Raw genomic sequence first — 19,032 nt, 5'->3', positions numbered from 1 at the left:
ATGTCACTGTGCAGGGGTCACCTGGCCCCATAGCACAAGGCCATGGCTGATCCCCAAGGGACGGCCGATTGGACCTCTGCCCCAGCTACCCACGAGGCATGTGTCTGCTGGGCCGGCCCCACAGACGGGTGGTCATCTGCATGGTCCTTTGCCTGGACTGGGCATCCTCCAGGGCAGGCCCCAGTCCCCCGTGCCATAGGATGCTGGACTCACTCCCCCTCCTATTCCTGGGGAAACTGCGCGAAGCCCTGCTTGCCATTTGCAACGTGCATGTCACTCGGGATGCCCGAGGTGGGGGGAAGGTGCGTGAGAGTCGTTCTCAGCTCAGAACCTCAATTACCTGGCCACTAATTGTCCCCACTGCTTTCCCAGGAACAGGTAGTCTCTCCGAGGGGCCGCGGCAGACAAAAGCTTTTGTCGCACCAGCCCTTTTGAAGTACAAGTTGCAATAAAACATATTAGAAGTTTTGCATCAAGATCCTTAGCTGCTCTCCAGGGTACCTTTCTTTTTAGCGACTCAATGGCAGCTCTTGACAAACAGCCTCAATCAATCAGACGGGGAAAAAGCAACTCGGTGCACACACCAGAAAATTGCTCAGGTTTTTAAATAGCAGTCACCGGGACTGGCTGTGAGCTCTTGCCGCAGCCAAGGTGCCGCGTGGCAGGGGACGCGGCAGGGACGCAGCCCTGCCCCTGCCGCCAGCATCCCATTAAGGCCTGGAGAGTGGGGGAGAGAGATCTTCTCTGCCATCTGTTGTTTTATTATTAAGAGGGGAGTTTACAAGAGCAAGCCCATATGTTGCCAAACAAATTGTCAAATAGCAGAGCTATTAAGAGAGCTGGGGTTGGCGAAGGTTTGTTGTTGTTGTTTTTTCCTTCTCATCTCCTTGAGATACCGAGTATGAAGCATGTTTCATCTTTAAGAATGGTGAATGGGAGCCCCCGCCCCCTCCGCCCTCATACCTCGAGTCGTGGCCTCCGGGTCTGGTAGGCCCCCAAACATTAGCTCGAATCCTCAATAACCTTTTGGACAGGGAAGTTTGCCAGGGAAGTGTGGTCTGGCCCCTTCCGCTGTCTGGCTCTCTTGTCTCCCAGAAGCAGATCTCAGGACTGGGCGCTGGGAGGTGTGAGCACAGCCTAAGGGCAGGCAGTGTTTCTGCACCCAGGAAATGACCAGCGTCACTGAGCAGCTTCGAGGCTTTGTCCCAATTTAGAGCCAGGCAGGATCGGAGACAACTGAGACAAAAATCAATGGGGCTTTAAAAATCTCTGCTTTCAAGACCTGTAAGTAACCAAGGCCAAAAGGTGCTGTAGGAAACCCATAAAAACATACATTTGCTTCACTCTCCAGCTCTCCCCAAATCCATTGTCCAGGGGAAAAGCACTCAGAATACCCCCATCCTTTGCTGTTGCCATAGTTAATTTAAAATAAAATAAAAAAGCTGGTATACCAAGTGAGAGCTGAAATACAAGCATGGTCTCGTGTCTCAATAGCAAGGATGCTTTTGTTTTCTGCCCTCAATTACAATGAGAGTTTAGGGAGGCGCTCAGGACAGAGGCTGGAGCACAAAAATATCTGTGGTCCTGGCGATTGTCACTCTTTTCGGCATTTGTGTGTGTCGCCTTCCTGAGGAGGGCTGTTTGTCCTCTTCCTTCCCTCTCTTTCTCCTTTTCTTGTTCCTTGATGGAGGCCTATCAGGAAAGAGAGAAGGCAAGAGTCTTTCCCCCCCCTCCCGAACTCCTGAACACAAGCTTCTGGGCCCCACCGACGGCGCAGCTCCCAGGCGGCTGTGCGGCGAGGATGGAAGGCCGTGCTCGCGCTGTCGGGCGCTTGATTCCAGCGCCCCCTGCACTGAGCCCTCGTCCACACACCCAGAACACTCTGTCTGGGTTTTATGCTGGGCAAGTTTTTGCCCCTTGAAGCAGCCCTATGAGGTCTCCTCGTTTACCCATGAATTCAATTAAATTGAAAAGTATGCAAATTCTAGAGGAGGTTGTGGATGACTATTTTTATTAAGCAAGTCTCCTGCTAAAGTTTAAAAAAAAAAGAAGAAGAAAGGAAAAAAGCTGAAAGGGGCTGGGCTGGCAGAGCTTCCCTTCTTCTGCTTTAAAGGTGCCTGGCTGGGTCAACTAACTCTGATATGTCTCCAGGAAACACAGGGAGTGGGAGACAGTGCCAGGCGTATACCTGGCGTGGGAGGAGCCTGTGATGCGTGTCCTTGACTCCAGTCCGGTGTCAGAGGGTGGCACCGTTCTCTAAGGAGCGAAGGGCTGAGTAAAGTGGACCTTCACAGTGGTCGCCAGTGACCTACTGAGCCCAGCTCTGTGAGAATGGCCGTGTTCTCCTTTGACAACAGATTGGATCTTTTGGGAAGCAAAAACATAATCAGAGAGTGCATGTAGCTCAGGTGCTGAGTGCCTGCTTCCCAGGGACAATATCCTGGGTTTGATTTCCAGGACCTCCTAAAAAACAAAAACAAATGAAAAAACCAACGCGTGTTGAGGAGCGGATATGGGTCCGTGGTTGAGCACCTGCTTCCCATATACGAGGTCCTGGGTTCAATCCCTGGTACCTCCTAAAAATAAAACAAAAAACGTAATCAGAACCCAGTACAATAAAGATGGGGGGAAGGGGAGACCCAAATGGGTTGTTCCATTTTAGGGTCTGGGGAATGGTGTGTGTTGCTGTTGTGCTAGGTCCAGGGGAGAGGGGTGGCTCCCAGAAGGTTCCAGGCCACTTGCGGGATAGTTGACCAGCACCATGAGCTAGAAGCTCTCGGGTGTTCATTCTTCCATTCGGTGAACTAAGCACCCGTGGGCTCTGGTGGCAGACACCTTGGTTCACATCCTGGCTCCACGGGTGGGAGTTGGGACCGTTTCAGCCCCCAACTTGTTGGAGGGTCAGTGAGCTGTGCCGGGGACCCCCAGGGCAGTGTCTGGTACACAGGAAGTGCTTTGGGGACCCTCAGTTAGCTGTGGAATGGAGGCTCGTGGACTCTAGTGGAAGGAAGGCCACTGTCCACTCTGACATCTCAGAACACACGCTCTGGTGTTTCCTCCTGGGTACACCACTCCCTCACCAGGCAGCCCGGGAGAGGGCAGGAGACCAGGAGTGGCCCATGGTCTCGCCTGAGTGGGTACCAGAGTTTGGGGCCGTGACCTTGGGGGAGGGAGGCAGCTGGGCCCGACCCTCATGATGAACTGCCTCCCGTCAGCCCTGCATTCTTTTCCCTGCAGCAACACGGAATTCCTGTCCCAGTCACCCCCAAGAACCCGTGGAGCATGGACGAGAACCTCATGCACATCAGGTAAGATGCCCGTCCACCCATCCGTCTCGCCGTCCTTCCTCTGCTCGTCCAGCAGAACCAAGTGGGTGAGCGCCTGCCTAAGCCTGGTGCTTTGCTGGTGCTGGGGCGTGGTGGGAACCCCAACACCCCCCAACATCCCTCGTAGAACCAACAGGCCTCACGAAGACAGATACCCAACCACCACCCACCCAGTTCACTCCCTGTGTGGGGCAGGGGCACGGCATGCTGGCGGGGAGATCGTGGGGACCTGCCGGGCCCAGGTAGCAGGGACGGCTTCTCCGTGGAAGTGACTTTTGAGCTAAAACCACAAGGACGATGAGGGCCAGCCAGGGTACGGGGAAGCGCCTTCACAGCCAAAGGTCCCACGGCATGGAGCGCAGAGGCCCCCCGCTGTGGATCCCCTGAGCTGTGCCCCAGGAGACTGAGGGATGTGTCCTGGGCATTTCCTTGGAACCTGCAACTCCCACCACTGACTGTGATGAGCCCAGAATGTTCCAAGCAGGGCCAGCAGTGGCTTTGGCAGAGAGAACAGGGCAGGCTGGACTTGTCCATGCACTCAGGGATTGGGGGAACGGGGTGGCGCTAGGGCTGCTGTGACCTCCCTGCTGATCCCCTCTTTGCCCTCTTCCTCCCGCAGCTACGAGGCTGGAATCCTGGAGAACCCTAAGGTAATTCCCTGTCCTGTCCTCTGCGTCTGCTCTCTTTGGGTGGTAGGCTGCTCCGTGCCGATGCTGTCTGATGTGTTTGTAGCCTAATTTGAAATTTCACGGGGGCCAGGTGTGGGGCTGGGCCTGAGCCCTGCCTGTGTTCCCCAACCCAGCCCCCCTCCGCCTGCCCTCTCCACACTGCGTTTTAAGATACTCTACCCACCCCCCCCCCCTTGTGCTCTTTTTCTAATTGCCGATGGGATGAATAGGGGCAGGAAATATTTCAGGGCAGCATAGAGGGAGAGAGTGTCATTGTGAGACAATAAAGAGGCAATTAGGCAGATGAGACACTTGTGGGAGGTGCCCAGCCTGTGCCCACCAGCTCTCAGGCCGTGCTGCCTGATTATGATGGGGGGTGGCACAGATTAGAGCCTCGGGGCCCATTTGTCTGTGCACCCGTCCCACACCCGCCGGCAGGCTGCCCTGATCCTCTGTCCCCAGCCTCCCAGGCTGGCCAGGCCTGGCGGCGTGGCCCTGTTTGAAGTTTAGGGTTTCTGTCCCTGGGGGGTTTCTCTTTGTATGTCCCCCTGCCCACCATGGGAGGTGGGGGAGGCAGGGTGAAGTCTATCATGGGAAGAGAGAAATCTCTTTGTCCCCGAGGGAATGCGTCTCCATTCCCTGGCTCAGCCCCACACCCCTGGCGGCTGGTTTGGGAGTGGGGGACTGCTTTTTGTTAGGGAAGAAGTGTGCGGGGAGGGGGAGCAGGCAGCTGGGCCTGCAAGAAGAGCAGCTGGAGGAGGGGGTGCCTGGGTGGTTTGGGGTGAGGATGGGGATGGCTGCGGCCCCACTGGAGGTCCCAGGATGGCTTCCTCCAGGAAACAGGCACCTCTGACTCCCCCACCAAGCTCTTGGCTGGGCAGTGCCCAGCCCGTCCGCTCGGCCAGTGATGGCCATAATGTAGCACATACCACCCATCGTCTTATGGGTGAGGAACCCGAGGCCCAGAGGAGTGCAGTGACCCACCCCAGGACCCCTGCTGCTCAGCAAGGGAGTGGGGTGTCTCCCAGTCACCCCATCACAGGAGCTGGCACTCCTGCTTTTGATTGCCCTGCTCCCACCACCCCAGAGGAGACAGGCTGCCCCCCCTCCCTGGCCACTCACCCTGCTCAGCCCAAGACTTGTCACTCAGAAGAGCCCCACACCCTTGTCCCTGGGGGCTGATGGGCCCCACGGGGCTGCCGCCTGCTGGCCACAGGTTTTTCCAGTTCATGCTCTGCTGACCCCACGACACTCAGGCCAGCCACCCCTAATTAGCCAGTCAGTCAGCGCCCAGGGGGGCGGGAAGGCTGAGCGGCTGCGTGGCGGGGCGTCCTCCAGGCCCCAGCGGGCCCCAAACCGCTGGGAAACCACTCCCCACCCCTCTCTCAGCAGCCTGCGGCCCCTCTGCTCACCAGCGAGGAGGGGCCCCAAGAACAGACCGCCTCGGGACCAGGACGAGGCCAGCGAGGAAGCCACCCAGGACAGTGCTGCTGTGGCCTCAAGGCCTGGCACAGGCTCGCCGTGGGGCCTTGGGCCAGTCCTGTCCCCTCTCTAGGGCTCTTCCTGTCTAATGAGGGTACTGAGTAGATGGGGCTAAAGAGTTTGTCTTTAGATTCTGCCCCCAAACAAACCTGAGACTGGGGATGCAGGAGGTATAGTGGTTAATACTCATGCCCAAGAGACAGGAAACTTGGCTCTGAATCCCAGCTCTGCTTCTTGTTGCTGTCAACCTTGGGTAAATTTCCCCATCTCTCTGAGCCTCTGTGCCTTCAACCACAAAATGGGAAGTCTCAGTGCCTTCCTCTGGCAGTTGAGGACAAAACAAATGCGTGTCTACAGTGCTCTGCTTGCCCCGGCACAGGGCAGGGGAGCTAGGCATCCTGGGCTCCCTCCTGAGGCCACCTAAGAAGCTAGGATCCTTTGTGGGGGGTGGGAAGAGGCCACGATCCTCTCAGGGACAGCTCTTATCTCCCCAGGGACTGGGGACATCAGTCCTCCTGAGAAGCACGGGGCCAGGCCCCTGGGCACAGCCTGCCCTGGTGCAGCATGGGGGTACTGGGGGAGGCAGGGAGAAGCATGCTGGCTTCTGTGCCGGCCCAGCCAGGGGGCTCCCGTGAAGTTCTGTGCTGGGGGCTGGACCCCGGGCCCCACCCTTGCTCCTCTGGGGCCCGTGCGTGTGAGGACAGCTGTCCTCTGACTCCCACCTCTTCTAGCATCCCAGGCAGGGGGAGGCAGTCGCTAGGAGAACAGGGTGCCGCTCTCCACAGTGCACCCTGAGCGGGCCCAGCCCCCCTGGGAGAAGCTCGGAGAGAGAGCTTAAGGGAACCAGTGCCCCCTCCCCCTCTCCAAAAAAAAGCCCTGAGACCTGCCGAAGGGAGGGTTTGAAGGCAGATGGCTGAGCCATTTTCTGCCTCCATGAGGGCTGATTGAAGGGCAATGAGGCAGCTAATGCGAAGAAAGATAGAAATTTACTTGCTTTAACTTCATACGGCCCACAGTGAAAGAGTTCATTCACTGGCCGGCCCCGCCATATCTGATGGATGAATAAACCATTTGCAGCATCGATCATGCCTCTACATCATGGTTTAGTTCATGGGCCATTTGCTTCCAATTTCTTCTTCTTGGGCCCTGTTTCATGCTTTCTTTCGCCCTCTCCCCCCACCCCCCAGTTCCCTCTCTCTCTCTTTTTCTTCACTTCTTCCCTCCCCCAAGCCCCCTCCCCCAAAGATGACATTGGAAGTGAGCCCTCCCGCTGGGATGGATAAATAGATGGCATTGATACTCAGCAACAAACTATTTGTCATTTGAACTGGGCTTTTAGGAGGGAGAGTAAAAAAGGCAGGCGCCCGAGCCACCTTGGAATGCAAAGCAAATGTCATTTTATTTCTATTTAGTTATTTTATTTAATCGGCGCTGTCAGGTTCCCTCTGGGGTGTCGGAAGCCATCCGCCAGCTGCCTCTGACTTCCCCGAGTCTGGACTTGATTCCTTGGGAGCCTTCCTACCTCCTTTCCTTCCAAATGCAGAGGTTCTCATCCTTTGACTTTTGTTTTGGGCTCAATTAAGAAGTGTGGCAGGAGAAACTGACAAGCACAAAATTGAAAACGGAGGGGCAGGAGCAGAGCAGGTGAAGGTGGGAGGGAGGCCGGAGTGGGTGGAGGGGTGGGGGCTCTCAGAATCCTGCCAGAGACCCTGGTTTGAGTTAAGCCCAGGTTCGGTGGCTAGTGGGGAGCCCCAGGCAGGCAGGGCAGGGGCTATGGAGTCTTCTTGGCAGCCCAGAAGTGCAAGCCTGATGCTCTGTCCCTGTGGCTGATGGCTCTGGCCCTCCCTGGCTACAGCCCTCAGGTAACTTAAAGTTGCTGGGAAATAACAGGGGTGAAGGGAGGAGCACCGAGCCAGGAGTCCCACAGCCCCAGGCTGGCTTCCACACTGGTGGTCAAGTGGGGCACGATTGGACCAGCCATTTCTCTGGGCCCTGGTGGAGACATCAGGCTGGAGAGTCCTTCAGAACCCTTTGACCCCCCTGGGTCTCTGCCTTTGAGCTTGGCTCAGGGCTCTCGTTCCCTCCTCCCCAGTGGAAACTGATGGAGGGATATAGCTGGCCCCAAGGCGCACAGCACTTTGGGGGTTGGGGTACATCATAGACCCCTGTCTGAGCTCAGGGCAGAGGTAGAGCTAAAAGAACCAAGCAGCCCCGTTTGCCCAGGACTGAGGGATTTCTCAGCACACAGGACCTTCCGTGGGCTCTCCAGGATGGCTAGACCCCCTAGCATAGGCCAGCGGGCGAGTGACCACAGGTCCCTCCCCATGACCCCCACCCGTGCAGCCAGGAGGTGCTCCTCCTGGAAGGAATTTTCTCAGCGGGAGTCTCAGTGCACATCAGCCATCTTCCCCATCTGCGGAGCACACTACAGTTTGCACCAGGCCTTTCGTTTGCATTTTCCTGGGTGATTTTCATGTACAGTAAAAAAAAACCAAAAAACACAATGAACAATATAAAACCTATTCACTTCAATAGTAAGATTATCAAGGACAGTTTCTATTTTCCCCATTTTACAGATGAGGAAACTGAGGATCAAGGAGGTGAAACAATTTGCCCAGGGCTTTGCGGCCTGGGGTCTTGCCTCCTGTCTTGGGGGATATATTCTACCGCTATAAAATCGGCTTGGATTTCTCAGCGGCCTCCCGGGTTCCCTGCCCCTTGCTGGGACTCAACGGGGAGCAAGTCAGCCAAGGTCCATTCACTTCCGCCCGGCCTCAGTGCCACCATCTGTAGCGGGTAACAGGGCTTGCTTGCCCTTCTTATCCTCCTGGGCTGCTGAGAGCACAAAAGAAGCTGCAGACGGAAAGTGGAGTGAATGTTTGCAAGGTTTTTATTTATTTATTTTATTTTTTGACTTTTTATTTTGAAATAACTTCAAACTGACAAGAGAGTTGCAAAAATAATATACGAACACTATGTAGGTTTCCAACTTATCCCCTACTCATTTACCCAGATTTACCAGCTCTTAGCATTTCCCGTATTTGTTATCCTCCCTATGTATCTCTCCTCTCTCTCTCTCTTCTAAACATTTGAGTAGACTGCATACATCCTTCTTTAACATACTTCTAGGTACATTTCCTGAGAGCAAGGGCGCTCACTTATGTAATCACCTTAAGTACAGTTATCAAGGTCAAGAAATTTAACGTTGATATCGAGCTTACAGTCATTTCATCTGTCCCAGTAATATCCTTCTGGGCCTTTTCTCCTCTGTTATTAGACCCAGTCCAGGATCATGCATTGCATTTAATTGTCGTGCATGCCACCCGCTCTTTAGTCTCTCTCTCTTCCCCACCTCAACCATATCCAAAGGTACCATTCTGTGGATTAATCACATTCACGGTGTTGCGCTATCATCACCACCATCCTTTGCCAAAACTTGCCCTTCGGCCCAAAGAAAAAGCCTGCCCCCTTTATGTTTGCAAGGTTTTTAAAACCAAAGAGGTAAGGGGCTGCCGTGCCCGGGGTGTCAGCGGGTGAACGAGAAGAGCTGGGCCGCGGACGCCCACAGGTGGGCCCCCGTCCCCACAGTGGCAAGTGTCCAAGCCTGAGCCCGGGGAAGCTGGGGCCTCCGGAGACTGGAGGGAATTTTAAGAGTCCCAGGCAGCGAGCAGCCCCTCCGCCACCGCCGTGAGACGAGGGGGCCCGTTTTCCAGCACGCCCAAGAAAAAATATACATAAAGGTTGATGTGTTTTCAAATGGGTTTTTGCTTTCCTCTTCTCTTTTCTCCCTGTGAGTATTAACCTCGGGGACCCCGAGGATGGCTCGGCTCGCCAGAGCACCTGCTGGGGTCACGCGTAGTCATTAGCTTTGCGGTCAGTGCAGAATAAACCCCAATTCCCGGCGCCGGCAAGAGCGTGCGTGCCCGCTCCCGGGAGGCTTGGGGAACGCCACCTCACCCCTCCAAAGTCACACTTTTTCCTGCCTGACTTGTTCCTCTCCTGCTATTCTACCTCCAGCTGTGGGGGCGTCGAAGAAAAAGATGAGATCAAGTTGAGGGGAAAATTTGTCTGATTTCTTGAGCCCTTTGTTTCCCAGGCCCCTGGCAAGTAGGGCTGGCTGGGGGCTGGGGGCTGGGGACCCGCTGGTCCACGCCAGCTGGCGGGTTCCGGGTGGGGAGGTGGCACAGATCCCTGCAGGAGGCGGGGGCAGGCCTGGGAGACCAGGGGCTGGTGTGGGACAGCTTGGCTCTGGACACCCCATCCCCAAACTCTTTCTTTCTTTTGTCAGAGCCAAGCCCCTCCAGGTCTCTACACAAAGACCCAGGACCCAGCCAAAGCTCCCAACAGCCCCGACATCCTTGAGATCCAGTTCAAGAAAGGTATGTCCCCACCCACCAGGACTCAAAGGTGCCCACTCTTGGGGCCCCAGCTCCTTTCCCCTCCCCGCCTGGGAGTCTGGGCACAAGCCGTCTGCACATCTGCTGCTTTCCTGCAACAGTTCTGGCAGCGTCTTCAAGGCTTCCCAGCCACCCCCTTCCCTGGCCTGGGATCCATAGCAGCATGCTGGAGAGGGGGGTTGAGGGGCCCTGGGGGCTCGCCATGCTCGTTTATGGGCGCCAGACCCAGAGAGCATGCTCCAGGCCTGGAGTCACTCAGCCTTCCTCATCTGAAACTGGGGGTCAGGGTGCCTTGTGTTTTCATGGGTGGAGCCTGTATGGGGAGGGCCCTGGTGCTGAGGAGGTGCCTGATAGATGTTGACTTTTAAAGGGTCCCCTGGGTGGCCTCAGGAGCCCCTTGGAGCCCGCAGCTAAAGCCTTAGCTGGTCCTCTCACGGCACCCCCGCTCTGGGTTCAAGGCTGCTGCCCTGACGTGCGGTGGCAGTGGGTGGAGTGTCCTCCTGTGCCCATCTTCACTGCCATGAACAGGAAGTGTTTGCTGGCCTGGCCTGAGTGCCCAGCCCCGAGCCAGGCACAGAGGACTGCCCGAGGTGGCATCTTTGGCCCAGGAGGAAGAGGCAACTAGTGCCTGGTAAAAGGAGGGGCAGGACCAAGTTCAGATTGAGGATTCAGGGGCTCCAGGGAGAGGACCTTCCCAGGAGGCTGCAGAGATCAGGAAGGCTTCCTGAAGGAGGTGGTGCTGGATCCTGGCTTCAGAGGCTGGCCAGGAGCTGGAGGAGCCGAAAGGAGGCGAGAGGGCGTCCCCAGCCCAGGCCAGGAGACTGGCTGTCCATCCATAAAGTGGAGCGGGGGCCGAAGGACAGACTCCACTGAGCGGCCAGGGCACCTCAGAGACCGAGGATCGGGGAGGGGGCAGCACCAGGCCGACGGGGGGAGGAGGGGGGCGACCAGCTCTCCCCCACATTGGTGTGGCCTTGACAGCTGACTTCCTGGGCCCCAGGCTCACTCACCTATAAACTGGGCCCTGCTGGTGAGGCTCACAGGTGCTAAGTGAGGGTGGAGGAGAGAGAGGCCATTTGTACCTGAACAATCTGCCTCTTCCAGGCTTCTCCCAAGAGCCTGGCCAAAGCAGCTCAGTTTCCCCAAGCCAGGGGCATCTTCCTTGCTCCCCTCATCTGTTCAATCCCTGGGATTTCACACGCCTCAGGGGCCAAAGCGGCCTTGGCCTGAGGGCCCTAAAGACAGCCAAAGCCTTCTCCCCGTCGTGCCACCAGGTCTGACCCAGGCGCCCTTGGCGGGATGGAGCCTCAGGGCGTCGTCTCTGAGCAGGTGATGGGGCAGAGCTGGGTGATGCCTCCCGGCTTCCTGTGCCGGTGCCCAGGACCCTGGAGAGCAGCGGGGCTGGGCGCCAGACCCGAGGCCATGCGGGGTCCCGGGCACAAGTCTCCGGCAGCCCCTCCTCGAGGAGCAGGGCTGCGCTCTGGACTGCGCCGGAGAAGCATCGTGATCCATTTTAATGATTTGGGGACTGTCTGGAAAAAAAAAAAAATAGAAGGGAGGAGCCCTCTCCTGCCTACGCCCCATTCATCTTCTAGTTAATTTATTTGAAGTTTTAATCTAATTATTAACTATTTTAAAGGCTAAGAGGCTTTCTCTGGCAGCAGCACCAACAATGTCGCCTCCCCTCCCAGGCAGGCCCCATCCAAGGCCCGGCGCAGGCCCATAATAGGAACGGGGAGGGAAAGAAAGGGCGAGGGGAGAGGCGGGGGGGGGGGGGGGGAGGGGGGGTGGTGAGAGGGGCTTAAGGTTCATTATTGGGCAGACTTACATTTAATAGCAATTTACAACCAAGTTATAAAACCCCTGGAAATGGGGGTTAAGAATGGCGAGGCTGACAGCGCCTTGAGCGAAGCCCCTCCAAGCGGCGCCTGGCTAATAAAGACTCGAAAGCCGCTATTGAGCCCTGATTGGCACCCGATCGCTGGCGACATGGTAATGAGCCGGGCAGATGGGTGGGGGATTAGCCGCCAACTTTGAACAGCTTTTCTTTGTCACTGTTACAGCTCTCTTGTTAGCCCCCTAATACATTTATTGCTCATTTCACACCGCTCGAGAAAGTGCCCCTTGCTATTCAAAGTCAACCCCGAACCCAGCCCGCCCGCCCCCCTGACACGGCGCTTCCCTTCCCTAGCCGTGGCCACTGCCCTCCTGCCACCCCAGCCCCGGCTTCTCAGAATCCGCGGGCCTCGCCTGCTGGAGCGGGCACCGTTTCACCCCCATCAATCAGATGGCTGCGAGAGGGTCCGGGGTACAGGGTCGGGGGCGCGGGGGTCTGGCTGACAGACGCGGCAGGGTCTGTGTGTGTGAGTCTGTGTGTGAGTGTGCGTGCACACCCGCGAGCTCCCTGCACCTCGGCCGGGCCCCCGTAACTGGTGGGACAGAAGGTGCTCCCGGCGTAAGACAATGGTGGAGCGTGAAATTCAATTAGTTCAGGGCCTGGTTCCAATTTCACAGCCCCTAAATGCAAAAGGGGCAAAGAGAATGGGGAGGGTGGGGGAGAGCATTTTTTATTGCATTTTCCCTTTCATTCCGGGGGGCTTTCTCGCCCCTTCTCTCCCCGCAGCAGGCCTCAACCTGCACAGGGCTTTTCAAGGAGTCATTTGGAGTCCATATCTGTCACATTCATTTAAGGCGTTGCGGGTGGAGGGGAGAGGGCGGGGTGGGGGGCGCGGCGCTCCTCCGCCAGCTCCGGCCCGCGGGCCCACTGCCCTGTCCTCCTGCCCTAGGGGTTCCCGTGCAGGTGACCAACGTCAAGGATGGCACCACCCGCTCCACGTCCTTGGAGCTCTTCATGTACCTGAATGAAGTCGCGTGAGTGCCCGCAGCCCGAGCTGACCTCCTGGGACACTGTGCGGTCTTGGGCAAGCGCAGGCCTGGACCAGGACAGCTGATGGTCACAGGGGCCTAGGAGGACAAGGTGGCCTTGGCCATTGCCCCACATGGGACCCCAGACCAAAGGAAAGGTTTGGCAGGAGAGTCCCGGGCAGCCCTTGTTTAAATTCCTTAGCCTTGGAAGGCAACACCCCCAGGAAGTCTAGTGCCTGGGGCTAGGACAGTCAGGCTGGGGCTTTCAGGCCCAAACTTAGACCTGAGGGACCAGGATGGAAGGAAAGGAGAGCAGTGGTTAGGGCTGGTGCCGCGCAAGGCCCTGGGGCAAAGGTAAAGGAGGGGGCAAATTAAACTCACTGGGCCCCCCGGGCGAGCTCCTCCCTCTGGGAGTCTGTTTCTCCGCCTGTGCTGTGGGAGTTGGACCCATTGAGCTGGCGCTGCTGTCCTCGCAGCCGTAGCTCCTGAGGCTCGAGCCTGGTCCCTGCACGTGGCTCTGGGGCAGGCACAGCCAGGCTCCCTTGGGGCATTGCACCCCGTGGCAGCCCGCGGCCCGGGAGGCCGAGAGCCCAGCACCCGGATCCCAGCAGCCCATTCTCCCCCCCAGGGGCAAGCACGGCGTGGGCCGCATTGACATCGTGGAAAACCGCTTCATCGGAATGAAGTCCCGAGGTGAGTCTGCTCCCCTGCCCCTGGGGGCATGCCTCGGCGCTCAGCAACTCAGGAGAGCCCCCAAGACCCAGCCCACCTGGGTGACTTGGGGGCAGATCCTTTCCCCTCTCCAGGCTTCAGCTTCCCTCCTGTCTCGGGGGGGCCCCGAGGCCTTTGCCCAGTGACTGCGAGCTCTGGGCAGGAGGCATTTCTGCGGGGAGCTGGGAGAGACTGAGAGGGCAGGCACTCTCGTGTCCCAGGCGGGTCTTCTAGGTTTGGAGGCGGACCGTGCAAGGCTGATTTCGTGGTCATTAAGGCTGTGCATGGCGGCAGGCCGGCCAGGGGGGTTGCTGCTGGGGCCTCCCGGCCTGTCCCTGGGACAGGAGTGCCTCTGTGTGGAGTGGCCCTTAGGCTGGCCGGCCCCGTGTCCACCTCTGACTGGACCCCAAGCAGCTGGGTGTCTCCTCGGTGACCAAACTCTCTGTTGGTCAGTAGAATGTCTGAGCCCTCAGTTTCTCCTTGTCATCGTGACCACATCCACCCTCCTCTCTGAGCCTCAGTTTCCCCACCCCATCCTCAGGAGAGCTCAGGTCCTTGCAGCTCTGTGATAAAGTGGTTCTGCATCCTTCCAGGACCCTTAGAAGGAAGGGGATAGGGTACCTGAATTCTCAAATATTACCGGTGGTGTTGGGGACCCCTATTTAAAGATAATACAACCAAATAAAACCAGGCCAAGGTATAGTTATAGCCCTCTGTCCTCCGGGGTATTTTCACTGAGATTCTAAAGTCCAAAGAAAGCAGACCCCCAGATGTAGCTGTTATAAAAGCACCTGGTCTAGGAAGCAGGGTTCTCCCCCCAGGTTTGCCCTGCCTTGCCAAATGACCTTGCACTAGTGACTTGTTATCTCTGGGCCTGAGTTTCCCCAAGCACAGTGTGGTCAGGGTGGTAGTGGAGTTGGGTCATTCTGACTTTGACCTGTTTAGGATTTATTTTAAAAGGTGTAGGGAGAGGGGGTAGGTGTAGCTCAGTGTTTGAGCACCTGCCGCTTCCCACGTTCAAGGTCCCAGGTTCAATCCCCTGTGCCTCCTAAAAAAAAAAGTCTAGGGAGGAGAAGGGGCTGCAGCTTTGTCTCTCCCTGGTTTTTGTCTTCCTCACCACAGCTTTTAGCCAAGAAAAGCAACCTAACTGGAACTCTCCCTGGAAGGCCTTGTCGAGAACAATATTACTAATTAGCTGCTTCCTTTTATCCTCACCTTCCTTTGTCTCTTGCCCATATTACCATCTGATTAAGTGTCTCTTTGTCTAAACCTGCCCTTGGGAGCCGGCACAATGTGAGTTCTCCTTGGTGGAGCTGGGAGGGACCTTGAGGGAGACCAGCACCCTCATTTTACAGATGGGGAAACCAAGGCTCCAGGAGGGGAGACAGTTGACTCAGGGTCAGGCCCGGCCCTGCCCCCCATGTGCCTGTGACTGGAGTGAGACAGCCCCAGGTTCAAATATGCACATAGTAGCTGAGAACTGGTGCAAAGGTGGATGCCCGTGGGGGAGGTCTGGAAAAAGCAAAGGCAACCAAGGCCTTCTGGGAACTGTCAGGGATGGGGGGGGGGGGTTGGGGGTGTGGCCAATAGTAGCCCCTGTTGCCATGTTTCTCCCCAGCCCATGGCAGACATCACCAATCGATTGTGGCACTGCCCTGTTGAATCTAGATGTGGCCTCGGTGCTGCAGACAGCCACTGCCAACTGATCGGGATTATCTGCCTTTCTTTATTGGAAATACGAAGACTGGCCTTGGGTTCCTGTGAAATGGCCTCCTGTAGGATGGGGGAGAGTCAAGCTAAACTGATGTGAATACGTGATGGCAGAGGACCTAGTGATGAAGGCCTGGACTGTGCTGCCTGTTCTGGGCAGGCATCCTGGGGGAGGCAGCAGAGGAGGCTTCAACAGGTAGAACACGGAGTAGAGAGGGTGGGACGGACGCCCGCAGGGAGAGTGTGAGGGAGCAAGGTCGGAGGCACCTGGCGTGGCCTGCTGGGGCCAGGTTGGTTCTGACAGGGGCTGAGCCTGGAGAGGTGGGAGAGGTGCACTGAAGAGCTGGTGGAGAGGGCCAAGGTTTTGGTGTCAGACCTGGATCCCAATCTCGGCTCCACCACCCATGGGAAAGCAACTTGAGCCTCCTTGAGCCTCACCTTCTTCATCTGTGAAATGGGCAGTTGTGCCTGAATGGTTGATGTACTATCTTTTCCCCAGAACTGGGGACATCATCACCTGGAAGGACTCCTTCACACCCACACAAGGAGAAGGTTCCCGGATCAGTCTTCCCTTTGCCTGGAGAGTGTGCGCGCATTTATTAGGGATAAAGGTGTAGAATTTGCTCTGAGACATGGATAGTTTTGGGGGAAGGAAATCAGGATGCTGAGTCCAAGAATGCTGTGCCACCTTCGGCAAGTTGTGTCCCTTCCCTGTGACAGGGCAAGCGCGCTCTACCTCACTCCTGGGCTGGGTCTAACTTGCCTATTTGCTTGCTTGGTTTGGGGGATAAAAGAAGAAAGTGGCTTGGTGATTTTAGGGTGGTGTCTTGTTTTTATTTCTCCACCCCAAATAATTAGTTGGTGAGAGAGAGAGAGGGGAAACAATAAATTAGGATTTCTGTCGGAGGCCTTGCAGACTTGCCCCACGACAAGTTTTTTATTAAGTGTACGGTAATGGGAGAAGCTGTTAATCGTCATTTATACTGCGGGCAGAGCTAGGAGGATGCTATTGTCCATATCTCAGTGTACCAGGGAAAATGTCATTTGTATTGATTTTACAAAGCTTGTAATTGAAATTCGCTAAGGGCTTGTTTTTTTATTTGGGGGGGGGCGGCGGTTAGGGAGTTGGGTAGCACTAATGTCCTCGGTCTGGGGTGGCCTGGTCAGCGGTACAGGGGGCCATGGGGTCAGAAGGGCAGGGGGCCAGCGGAGTTGCATATGGATTAGCTGGTATTGTTGCCGTTCTCATCGTCATTATCACATTATCTTTTTAACTCTGGAGGGGGGCTAATTAAGTGAAGTAAATGAAATCAGTGGGGAGGAGAAGTGGGGGCGGGGGCTAGGCGAGGCGGGCAGGAGCCGGCGCGTGTCCTTCCGCTCCCCTTCTCGCTCCCCTTCTGGTCCCAGGCTCCGCCGTCCTTCCAGCCGGCGCTGCTCCTCTCTGCCCGGCCCTGCCTACCTGGCTTCCCTCTGCCGGCTGCTGGTTTTCTCTGGGCACCTCCTCCCCCAGGCTTTCCTTCCTTTCCTCCTTCCTCTGCCGCCTCCCTGCTTTCCTCTCCCCCCTCTCCTCCCTCCTGTCTCATTACCTGCTTTCTCCTCTTCCTTCTCCAGCGTTCCCTTCTGTTCTCGTCCTTTCTTTCCTCTACCTCCAGTGCCCTTCATCTGCCCCCCCCCACCTCCCACCTACGCTCCCCTCCTCTCTCACTTCCTCCTTGACCTCCCATTAGCTAAGAAGGGATAAGGGTGCCTGCCCACTTACCCACCTGCCCGATTCTACCAGAGCTTAGCTTAGAACATTCCAGATGGGGAATAGAGGGAAGCCTGAGGAGCAAAGGGGTTCACAGTCCCATAGGCTGGGGGTGAGCAGCCCCAGAGGTGCACCCTGATTCTCAGGGTGGGGCTCATGAGACAAGGAGAACACGGAGGACGGTCAAGTCCCACTCTGCCTCCCCATCACCATGGCGACTGCCTCCGTCCTTGGCCCTGGTGCTCGTGAGGGGAGCCCTTGGGATCCAGCCAGTCTCCCTTCCCCGACGACCCTTCTGAGTCCCACCCTCTGGAGACTGCTTTCCCCAAAGCCTCGAGCCTCTTAGAGCACTGGGGAGGTGGGGTGGGAGCTTCCACAGAGCTGGCCCAGGTGCCTAACTCCCTGCTTCCCTGCCGAGTGGTCGGATCCTGCTCCATCCTGTCAAATTGCTCAGTTGGGGCCAACCTGGTAGCCCCGGGAACAGATGAGAAGAATTCAAGCTACAGCAGCTGTTTTGGTCCCCACCTCTTCCTGCTTGGTCCACTCTCCCACCCCCACCCTGGCCGCTCCCACTCCCCTCCTTTGTGGCAGTAATTATGGTGTGATTGAAGCTGCTCCGCTGAGAACTGCTGACACCTCTGTCTTTTTCCTGTAAACACGGGGAGATGAAAATAGACACTTGGAGCCGCTGTGCGTGTCACTCTGAAGATGTCTGTTGTCTCTCCCACAGCACGGAGATTCAGCTGTCATTTCCTCCTCTCTGCGCAGTGGTTTGTATGCTGACTGTCAAAAGCCCCAAATCCATAGTCTTTTAGCATCAGGTTTCTGTCACTGATTTTTTTTTTTTAAATCATTTTTCCCCCAGAAGAAATACATAGAAATCATCAGTCCCCCCACCCCTGTGGAGCGGAGAGGGAAGATCTTTAAAATGCTCATACATGAAAGCAGCAGCCCCAACACAAGCCTTTTGATCAGTCCCAATTAACTTTAACACCTCCTAAGGAGCAGGAGCGCCAACTGTGCTGGAGTGTGTGTGGCTGCCGACTCGCCTTCCCGCCCGTGACCCTCCTGGTTTGACAGCCTTCGGGGCTGGCCCCGCAGGCTCGGGAGGACATGCCCAGCCCTCTGCCCGCCGGGCGTTCCCTGTTCCCTGCTCCCTGCGCTGGCCTCGCTTCCTGGAGAACAGCTGTGACAGGCCAGGAGCTGGGGGACTCTGGGAAAGGCACATGTCCTCTCCCCTGGAAAGTGTAGCTGCCCTCCTGCCCCTCCGCCCCGCTGGCACTCTCCCCTCTCTGGACTGTTGGGACACGGCTGCAGAGCTGGCCTAAAGTGTTTGCGAGCCAAAGCCATTGGTAGGTATGACACGCCAGGGCAGTAGTGTTCCTGGATACTTACTTTCCAGGCAGGTTGACGTTAACATGTAAGAGCAACTGCAATCTTGTTTTCCAGACAGGTTTCTGGGGCTCTGAGAGGCTAAAGTCACACTGCAAAGCCAAGCCAGACACTCTCCTTGAAGGTATAAGTTGCTGTGGACTTGTTGCTCCAGGACCAATACCACTTGAAACATGCCTTGCAGCTGGTCCGGCTGCAGTCAAAAAAGCCGGGAGGCGGCCTGGTTTCTCACAGGAGCTGGAAACGCGGGCGACCCCTGTTACGGGCCTGCCTGGGTGCCATTGCGGCAATCTGCAGCCATTATAAGGAGTTTTTCCAAAAGCTGGCAAAGCAAATATAGAAGTCTGGATTCGAACCCAGTAAATACTGAATTCCTCGTGTGTGCCAGGATGAGAAAACCAATAGGCCTTTGTCAGTATCTTGTTTTTGCTGGCTCTTGGGAAATTAGGTTATTCTTGGCAGCAGAGTTTCTAGTATAACTGATAACTTGCCCCTTTAACAGTACTGGGGGCTGATATTTCTACCTTTTCTGCCCACGTCCGTCTTTGCAGACAGGCTGCTGGACCATCAGGCCCATCTCCATGGCTTGGAGTCCTCAGGAGTGACACGTTTGGTGGAACCCACTGCCCTGCACAGCGTGGCCCCAACTTCTCTGCTGAGTTCTTGTGTCTGCTTTTTGTAGGTTTTCTGTTCCCCCCTGTCCTCTTGCTGCCAGCGCTGGCTTTTCTCAGCCT

The 19,032-nt window shown here is 56.5% G+C and overlaps 1 protein-coding gene and 1 long non-coding RNA gene across 2 annotated transcripts in view; both read left to right on the top strand.

Annotated features, from left to right (window-relative positions):
* ASS1 (argininosuccinate synthase 1) overlaps positions 1 to 19,032 on the top strand; it is a 52,009-nt gene that overhangs the window by 20,222 nt on the left and 12,755 nt on the right. Inside the window, exons 8-12 of the mRNA XM_058302218.2 lie at positions 3,238 to 3,308; positions 3,946 to 3,976; positions 9,765 to 9,855; positions 12,660 to 12,744; positions 13,367 to 13,431. Of these exons, the coding sequence (XP_058158201.1) occupies positions 3,238 to 3,308; positions 3,946 to 3,976; positions 9,765 to 9,855; positions 12,660 to 12,744; positions 13,367 to 13,431 (343 nt within the window). The remainder of the gene's footprint in view (positions 1 to 3,237; positions 3,309 to 3,945; positions 3,977 to 9,764; positions 9,856 to 12,659; positions 12,745 to 13,366; positions 13,432 to 19,032) is intronic.
* On the top strand, positions 13,439 to 18,979 carry LOC139439511 (uncharacterized). Its single transcript, XR_011649445.1, has 3 exons — positions 13,439 to 18,258; positions 18,356 to 18,422; positions 18,850 to 18,979. It is a non-coding gene; the product is annotated as an uncharacterized lncRNA (long non-coding RNA).

The sequence above is a fragment of the Dasypus novemcinctus genome, chromosome 8 (assembly GCF_030445035.2).
Source record: "Dasypus novemcinctus isolate mDasNov1 chromosome 8, mDasNov1.1.hap2, whole genome shotgun sequence".
Lineage (NCBI taxonomy): Eukaryota > Metazoa > Chordata > Mammalia > Cingulata > Dasypodidae > Dasypus > Dasypus novemcinctus.
The sequence above is the reverse complement of the archived record's forward strand: the minus strand, read 5'-3'. Positions and strand labels throughout refer to the sequence as shown.